General features: G+C 39.1%; 1 protein-coding gene across 1 annotated transcript; it reads right to left on the bottom strand.

Moving 5' to 3' along the window:
• TMBIM4 (transmembrane BAX inhibitor motif containing 4) lies at positions 1-8,571 on the bottom strand. The gene is made up of 7 exons (XM_032221342.1): positions 8,128-8,571; positions 7,147-7,255; positions 4,943-5,048; positions 3,430-3,463; positions 2,387-2,504; positions 2,044-2,089; positions 1-575 (listed from the first exon to the last, which is right to left on the bottom strand). The coding sequence occupies exons 1-7, from the start codon at positions 8,216-8,218 to the stop codon at positions 369-371; spliced, it is 711 nt and encodes a 236-aa protein (XP_032077233.1). The 5' UTR covers positions 8,219-8,571; the 3' UTR covers positions 1-368.
• Between the last annotated feature and the right edge of the window lie 672 nt (positions 8,572-9,243).

Here is a 9,243-nt window from a genome sequence, read left to right as displayed (position 1 = left end):
AATAGTGAAATCAAGGAGACTTTATGTTATTCAACCAGCAACAACTGTAACTCTCAAAGGACACATCTGTGGCAATTACTGCAGGAATAAAATAGAATTTTAATGGTACTTATTGGCACAAATGAGTTGATGAGCAAGTCTTTCAATCAATACTAATAATATGCAAATAGATGGAGTAAGCCTTTGCCAAACAGCCAAGATGCCTGCAATATATAATTAACTGATCTCAGAATAGATTCAGTAAGAATCAGCTTTACAGAATGTAAAACCAAGCTTCAGTCTCAAAGTAGACTGCAGATTTTCTAGGTCTTAATTAACTCTTTAGATACTGCATATAAATTATCTCAAATTTGAATTAAAACTTCCTATTACTTTTTATTAAATGCTTCTAGCAAACGGAGCAGGTGCAAAAACAGATTGATGATGTCCAAATAAAGATTGATTGCAGCCAGTATATATTCTTCCGGAGAGAGTTTGTGCATTAATAGATGAGTGTCGTAGATGATAAATCCACAGAACAGAAGCGCTCCTGCAGCAGCAAATACCAGTTCTACTACTTCATTATTGAAAAATAACTAGAAACAAGGAGCAGATAAATGCAGATTTAGTGTATTTTGAATATAAAAGCATATTAAAATTAAATCTATAATGGTATTATAATTTAAATTTTAAAAATGTTTTTAATGGAGAAGCTGAGCACAATTCATATTTTCTATATTATAGGTCATTCCTGTGACTTTAAGACTTCCCATGTTACCAGCAAAATAAGATCTTATCATATCCTATGATTGTCAGTTGTTTCCTAAAGCAACAGATCTAACCAGTTCAAATTAGATAAATCTTTAAATTTCAATGCAACTGCATTTTCTCAATTTAATGTGTATGGGCATCACTTTGAATGAATAAAATCAATAAAATCAATCACATTGAGAATATTTTTTTTTTAAAGGCTTCTCATGCTGCAATTCTTTTAAAGAATAGTTGGGTGTTTTCTAACTATAGTATTGCTAGCACAATAGTCAATCTGAAAAATACTTTAATGAACTCTTCAAGAAAATGTATTAGACCACCTGGATTCTGCACTCTGAGGAAATCTAAAAGCCTTTCCTGCTCTTCTTTCAGAGATTTACAGTTATTATTAAACTATAACTTATTTGTCAGTATGTTTTGTGTCACCTTCATCTCTAACAAAATGCACTCCATCTATTTAAACTGTATTAGCATATAGTTGTTTTCCCATTTTACTGTGAACTATGCCTTCAAAGTTACAGGGACATATGACAATCTCCCAGTTGCTGGGGCCATTTCCAGCATAACTTTTATATATTTATTCAATGAATCTTTTTGAGGAAAGTTTGTAGAGGACTGCAATCATATCCTCTGTTCATTAGACACAGACCTAGGAACAGCCATAAATGATTGTAAGTGGGTACCTGCACAGCAGATTATCAAACTGACTCGGGATTCATGAATGTATGGCTGAACTGCAGAATCTATGGCTAAAGAAAGATTTGCAGATCATGTTATCTGCTAATTATCATTCTCTATGCCTGGACTGGCCAGGTTCAAAATGAGGAAAGCTCCTTTATTTTAGCTATCAAAACCCAATAACCGAATATTAAAAGAAGGCCTCTGAGTGATAAATATTGGCATCTATCTGATTTATGTAGAATAATAATTATTTTTATGTAAAATTATTTAAATCAAGAAGTTATTTTTGAGAGTGTAATGTTGATTCTTCAAGTTTGTGGAGCAAAAACATTAAAAGATAAAAGTAGTTTAAATTTGATCTTAACAGTATGCATTTATTTAAAAACTCTTAAAACTAATTTCAACTTTAACCCAGTTTTCATTAATAAACTACATGCTCATAATCCCCCAATACACATATATGACTTGCATTGAAAAGAACACAATTATCAGTTAAAAAAACCCAAGATTTTAAAATCGGAATTAGCTCCTAACAATTCAATTTATTTAAAATAGTTAGCATCCTATGGAGACCTCCAAAATTTTAATTATCTAAAATAAATATCCTCTTACCTTTAAAATGCTTGTCAGGAGAAGAATCCACAAGCAAGTAAAGAGCCTGAGAAGATACAGACATATCTTATTTGTAATATGCTTTTAACAGTTCTTTAAAAATGCAGACACACATAATTTCTATAATTATTAAGTACAAAATCACATATTGAAATAATTATCAGCCATTTCTCTTTTACTTATTCACAAAGCACACTTGTAAATCCCCTGCCTTAGTTTTTTTGCTGCAATCACAACATATCAACAAATCTTAAAAGAAGCCGTCATCACTGATTATTATTCCAGTAAGAAAGGGTCATTCAAAATACTGAAATGCCAATGTTCGTAACAGAAACTAGCTTACCCCGCTCCAGCTCTACTGAAATCCCGTTTGGATTGCAATGTGTACACAGTAAGGGCTAAAAACACAGTTGTTGTCAGAATAAAGGCTTGTAACACAATTGATACTTCATAGAAAGTCACTAGCAAGAAAGGGAAAACAAAGAATTGTAATCAATATGAAGAATTTTTGATACAATCATCTTGTCTTAACTGGTTCATTTTTTTCATACATAAAAACCGTACTGTAATTCTAAAATCTGGTATAAAACAGGTATGTCAATAACAAATAATGAGGTGTATAAATTTTAAAGTACACATTTTGTTCTATTAATACTTCATAACAGAAGCGAAGAGGGGAGGAGGTGGACACAACATAACACACAGATGAATTCCTGATTTCTTTTTACCTAACAGAAATAAAAACTGGATTTAGTCATATGTTTTCTTATTTTAAGAAAATAAGTTTAAAGCAAGAGCTTGAGTTGCTTTGGAAAATGACTGGAGGCGTTCTTGCTTCAACTTTTGAGTGCAAAGGCATCATTCTTCATCTTCCTATTTTCTAGATTGAATCATGATACGGAATTAATTCAAGCATTTCAAGGCACATATACTGTAGACCTACTACAGACAACACAAGGTTTTGCAATATAGGGGCCATGGAAAGTAGTAAAAAAAAATGCCAATACTCATTGTTAGCCATTAATATTGGAATGACGTGTCTCCTTTCACTCTGGTGGTGAATGATGATCAGTTTATGACTTGTGGACTTCAACTCCCAGAATTCCTGAGTCAGCAAGGAATCTATAAGAGTTGCTTCTCAGATAAGAACATAAGCAGCCGTTGTATAAATAATTAGTAGCTGCACCCTACTTCTTTATCAGAAAACTTCTTCTGGTTTACAGTGAGGCTATGAGGGGGGAAATCAATTTGTTGAAATTATTGCATTACTGCTTTTATCTTAATAAAGATTTCTAAATAAAATTCTCACTGGGCTTGGAAAAATATACTTTCAGTTCAGGCAGCTACCAAAGTCTGATGCTGTCAATCAAATATAATAAATTGTACCTGTAATGGCAATAGTCAGTGCTTCCAAAAAAGTCTATAAGTAATAAAGAAAAAAAAAGTATCACCCAACTTATTAAATCTTAATAACAAAGGTTCAGAAATTTGTGTAGACAAAAGCTATATCATTAGACTTGTTAAATTGGGCCTCGTGTATATGAAGGAGGGAGGGAGGGTTATACTAAGGAGAATTGGACTCTTCTTCACCTACCCTTTCCTTTGCCTAAATAAAATTAGGAGTTCACTGCCTACAGGTTGCTTATCACTCCAGGTTAGTAGCCCTCAAAACTCCAAGTAACATACCAGTGATGGCTAACCTTTTTCTTGTTGAGTGCTTAAAATGTGAGTGCACATGTGCAATAGCACACGTGTGTGCCAGCACCCACAATGCAAAGCAACCCTCCCATATGCACATGCGTGCATAACACCCTCATGCTCCCCCCATGTATGCCGCACTGCTCGCCTTCAAGCAGAGCTTGGGATTTCCTGCAAGAGCCCGGGGGAGGCCGTTTTGGCCTTTCCCAGGCTCCAGGAAAGTCTCTGGAGCCTTTGGGGGGGGGGGGTGAAAAATGGGCCCAACGAGCCTACCAGAAGTTCAGAAATGATCGATTTCTGGCTTCCAGAGGGCCTCTGAGCGGGGCGGGGGAGGCTGTTTTGGCCCTCCCCAGGCTCCAGAGGCTTTCCTGAAGCCTGAGAGGGCAAAAATGGCCTCCCCCAGCCAGAAACGGATTGCTTCTGAACTTCCTGTATGCCTGTTGGGACCATTTTTTGGCCTCCCCAGGCTCTGGGTGCTTTCCTGAAACCTGGGGAGGGTGAAAACATGCAGATATGGCTCTGCGTGCCACCTGTGGCACGGGTGTCATAGGTTCGCCATCACAGTAATATACTGTCAGAATATATGATAATCTGTGATAATCTTTGCAAGATCAGATTTTTCTCCTTTTATAATCAGAAAAACATATTAAGTTTTGTGTACTTTCTACAGTTTCCCATCATTTCCTCTAAAAATAAAGGTTGAAAATTTAGGTCTCGTATGCTGTTGGATCACTGCATCATCCCTCAGAACCTGGAGGTTGACAATGCTATTATTACTATTGACCACTGCAAATTACACATAGACATACCTTTGAAAGTAAGCATTTTCACATCATTGTCAATTACTCTATTTGCACTGGTATGATCAGCTGTCAGTTTTCCCGAATAAAAGAGGTCAGCTAGGTTTGACTCTAAAGTATTTTTTCTGGTACATGCAAACTTACTCTGCTATGCACATTAAAAAGCTATGCAGAAGGAAATGATATAAATCATTTTCAAAGGGACAGCATATGTTCTACAGATGTCTGATAAAAGCCTTTTCCTTTTAAAAAACATATTAATAGAAGAATTACTAGATGTACAAAGGTAAAACAAACAAAAAAACTCATGGGGAAAAAAATCAGAAATATACAATATAATACATTCACGTCATTAATTAACTGCAACTATCAAGAGTGTCATTCATTATAAAAATACTTACAAATCCAAAGAGAAGATATAAATTAACTGGATACTGATGTCTATATAGAGTTAACGCCACAATCAGAGCCAAAGAACCAACCAAGCCCATCAAAAGTAAAGCAGGGCTGTAAATTTAAGTATGACAACATAATTAATATTAGGAAACAATATTATAATATCTTTTGTTCTCCCCCAAATAATGTATAAATCAATCTTATCACAGTTTAAAATAGTTCAGTAAGTTTGGAAATAATAAAATACTTGTTAGTCAAACTGAATCACAATATCTATGGCAGGTTATCAATATTTCAAATATTTAAACTGCTTTTAAATAAAGACATATTCACAATAGCAATTTATTTCTGCATTATATTAGTTTGTTGTTGTTAGTCGCGAAGTCATGTCTGACTCATCGCAACCACATGGACAACGCTCCTCCAAGCCTTCCTGTCGTCTACCACCCCCCAGTCCATTTAAGCTTACGCTAACTGCTTCAGTGACTCCATCCAGCCACCTCATTCTTTGTTGTCCTGTTTTTCTTTTGCTCTCAATTGTTCCCAGCATTAGGCTCTTCTCCAGTGAGTCGTTCTTTCTCATTAGGTGGCCACAGTATTTGAGTTTCATGTTTAGGATCTGGCATTCTAAAGAGCGGTCAGGGTTGATCTCCTATAGGACTGACCGGTTTGATCATCTTGCAGTCCAAGGGACTTGCAAGAGTCTTCCCCAGCACCATAGTTCAAAGGCCTCAATTCTTTGGCGCTCAGCCTTCCTTAAGGTCCAACTTTCACAGCCATCCATTGCAACTGGGAAAACCAGTTTTGACTATACACACTTTTGTTGGCAGGATGATGTCTCTGTTTTTTAGTATGCTGTCTAGATTTGCCATAGCTTTCCTTCCCAGGAGTAAGCATCTTTTAATTTCTTGGCTGTAGTCCCCATCTGCGGTAATCTTGGAGCCCAGGAAAATAAAATCTGTCACTACCTCCATTTCTTCCCCATCTATTTGCCAGGAATTGAGAGGGCCAGATGACATGACCTTAGTTTTCTTAATGTTGAGTTTAAAACCAACTTTTGCACTCTCCTCCTTCACCCGGATCAAGACGCTCTTTAGATCTTCACTTTCTGCCATTAGAGTGGTATTATCTGCATATCTCCCGGCAATCTTAATTCCAATTTTGATTCATCTAGCCCTGCCTTTGCATATAAGTTAAATAGGCAGGCCGACAGTTTACAGCCTTGCCAAACTCCTTTCTCAATGGAATCACAATCAGTGATTCCGTGTCCAGTTCTCACTGTGGCTTCTTGACCAGCATATAGGTTTCTCAAGAGACAAATAAGCTGGTCTGGTACTCCCATCTCTTTAAGAACTTGCCACAATTTGTTGTGATCTACAAAATCAAAGGCTTTAGCATAGTCAATGAAACAGTAGTAGATGTTTTTCTGGAACTCCCTAATTTTCTCCATGATCCAGTGTATATTGGCAATTTGATCTCTAGTTCCTCTCCTCTTCAAAGTCCTGCCTGTACTTCTGGTAATTCTCGGTCCACATACAGCTGGAGCCTAGCTTGTAGGATTTTGAGCATAACTTTGCTAGCATGTAAAATGAATGCAAATGTGCGGTAGTTTGAACATTCTTTGGCATTGCCCTTCTTTGGAATTGGAATATTAGTTACTGGGTGATTATATTAGTTGCTTCATTCAGACACACAAAAGTGAATGGAGAACATGCTACTTACTGGCAAAGGAGAAAAGAAACAGGCTATTATTAAAGGTAGGAGCAAAACCTAATTTTTGCTTCCATGGCTAACTAATATTAGGCCTTAGAAGCAAATTTTCACACCCACAAATAGTGGAAACCTTTTCTCTCCCAATCAACTGGTGTAATTTACTTAACAAGAAATAAATAAATTCACCCAGGAACTCTGTTCAGATGGGACAAATATCTTGTTTTCTACTCTCCCTCCCCCACCCCAACTCCACCCTCAGTGAACATGATATTTCTCCAAACAATTTCCTAGACCAGCATTTTCAACCTTTGCAACTTTTAAGATTTTGGCTGGGGAATCTCAGAGTTCAACTCCACACATTTTAAAGTGGCAAGGTTGAGAAACAGCTCTAGACTACCTTGCAGAATCATAAAATACGAAAGGGCATTGCATCCGTATTTATTTTGTATTAAAAAATGAAGCAAATTCAACCAGATTCACTCACTATAGATCCTACCTTTCATGTACAAACGTCCGGATTGTTGTGAAATAGAGAAAAGCTGCAGAGGTTACAGTTGTCAAAAAAATCTGGACTGAAAGTATGCTATAGACTTTGCGCAGGAAAGCTAAAATACAGAAAATAAGCACAGTTCATTATTGTTTATTTTCAAGACATGCTGAAATCAAACACCTATACTTTGTTCTTGTTTTGTTTTTAAACTTCATTTGATCTTTAGCTTTTTAATGGTATCCACTGCAATAAACACTGAATCATCAGGGGAATCCAGTCATATGACCTTACAGTTGTTTTATCATTCAAAAACTAGTACATTGCAGTGAGTATTTGAGTAGGTTAAAACTCCCCCAGAGCCATGCATGTAGAATTCCTGATCTAGGATGGTGGAGGTCTCCACTATTGCTCTATTAAAAATGGATTTAAAACCCCTGCAATGTTGCCCACACCACACAACTCTCCCCATAGCAAGATGTTCATTGTAGAAGATCTACAATTTGTTCTACCTTTGCCAAATTACGATCCTAAAGGGAGTCCATGATTCATCTGCAAAGGAGAGCCATCTGGATCAGTGGAAGCCAAAATACTGGGTCACTTTTACTGATAACAAAGTACCATAGGAAAAACTATAATCAACTCCCCCCACCCTCCCACGGCTTGTCCTTGCATTCTGGGACTGCATTCCCTCTTGGGGTAAAGGCCCAGGCATTGGTAGGCCTGGCAAGATCCAGGATTGCCATGGATTCCGACGAGCACTGCCACTTTAGACTCGTGTCAGGAGCCTAAAGCAAGCACCACAGGCAATATAATGGGCCTGGAGCGAGGACTGTTTCCAAACGGCAATGATTTCGTTCTTCGAAGCCCAAGGGAAGGAAGGCTTCGAGTTAAGCGGGAGAAGAGGGAGCTTCATCGGGAAACGGCGAAGGCGACGGCTTCGGAATGGAGAATGGAAAAGGCGGGAGAGGGCTGACCGGGACTCTTTACCCAAGCGGATGTGCACGCTAGCCGTCGCGACGTTCGTGCCATAGTTGAAGTCGTCCTCAATGGACGACCTCGGATAACTCTCCGCAGCCATCTTTTCCGCGGTCGCTTCCCTCCCCGGAATTCTGCCCCTGTCGGTTGCTGCTGAAGGGCGTCGCTTCAGAACTTCCGGCTTGTTCTCGTCATCCCAACGGTGATGTCATCGCCAGCCAATGGTTGCGCACTTTAAGGCGGGAAGAGCGCGGAGTGTCTTGTTTTTTTTTAAGTTGGGGGGGGGGTTAAAACCTGCGTCGTCTGATTTGAGGCCGCCTCCGCCTCCTCCGTCCACTCGCCGCCCTCGCATTCAGCTAGCCTCGTTCCGCGGCTGCTGACGGGAATCTGCCCCTTGAGTTACATCGTTAGGTTTAAAACGGTGGCTACTTTCTGGAGGAACAGCCTGAGGCTGGGTTTACAGAGGACTAAGCAGTGGTCTCCAACCTTGGCAACTTTAAGACCTGTGGACTTCAACTCCCAGAGTTCCCAGCTTTGCTGGCTGAGGAACTCTGGGAGTTGAAGTCCACAAGTCTTAAAGTTGCCAAGGTTGGAGACCACTGGACTAAAGAATATTCTTACCTGGAGGGTGGTGTCTCTGGGGTAAATTCCCTTGAGCCTCTGAAAGGTTAACAGTGTACTGGCAAAGTGTGGTGTGTGTGTGTGTGTGTGAGAGAGAGAGAGAGAGAGAGAGAAAAGAAACTAGAGGTAATTAGATAACAGCAGGATTTGTTTTTGAATAACCCAATATAGGGAACAAAGCAAAAGCTGAATCTCCCATCATACTGGCCCCTTCACAATGAACCATTAAATGTCATGCAACCCACACACGTGCGTACATACATACATCATTCATACATACACGCGCACACACGCGCGCACACACACACACACACACACACACACACACACCTGGGAGAGGCAGGTTTGACGGGAGCTATAGGACTAGCCATTACCGGGGAAGGAGGGTTCGCTATGTCACAGCGATCCTTCCTTCCGGCTCTGTTAGCTCCACTCCAGGACCAGATGGCGAGAGTTGTCAGGGCCCTGGTCTCAGGCTGCTGTTGCTAAATGCCAGGTCTGTGGTTC

Source organism: Thamnophis elegans, chromosome 7 (genome assembly GCF_009769535.1).
Source record: "Thamnophis elegans isolate rThaEle1 chromosome 7, rThaEle1.pri, whole genome shotgun sequence".
NCBI lineage: Eukaryota > Metazoa > Chordata > Lepidosauria > Squamata > Colubridae > Thamnophis > Thamnophis elegans.
Note: the sequence above shows the minus strand (reverse complement) of the source record. Positions and strands in the feature narration are given on the sequence as shown.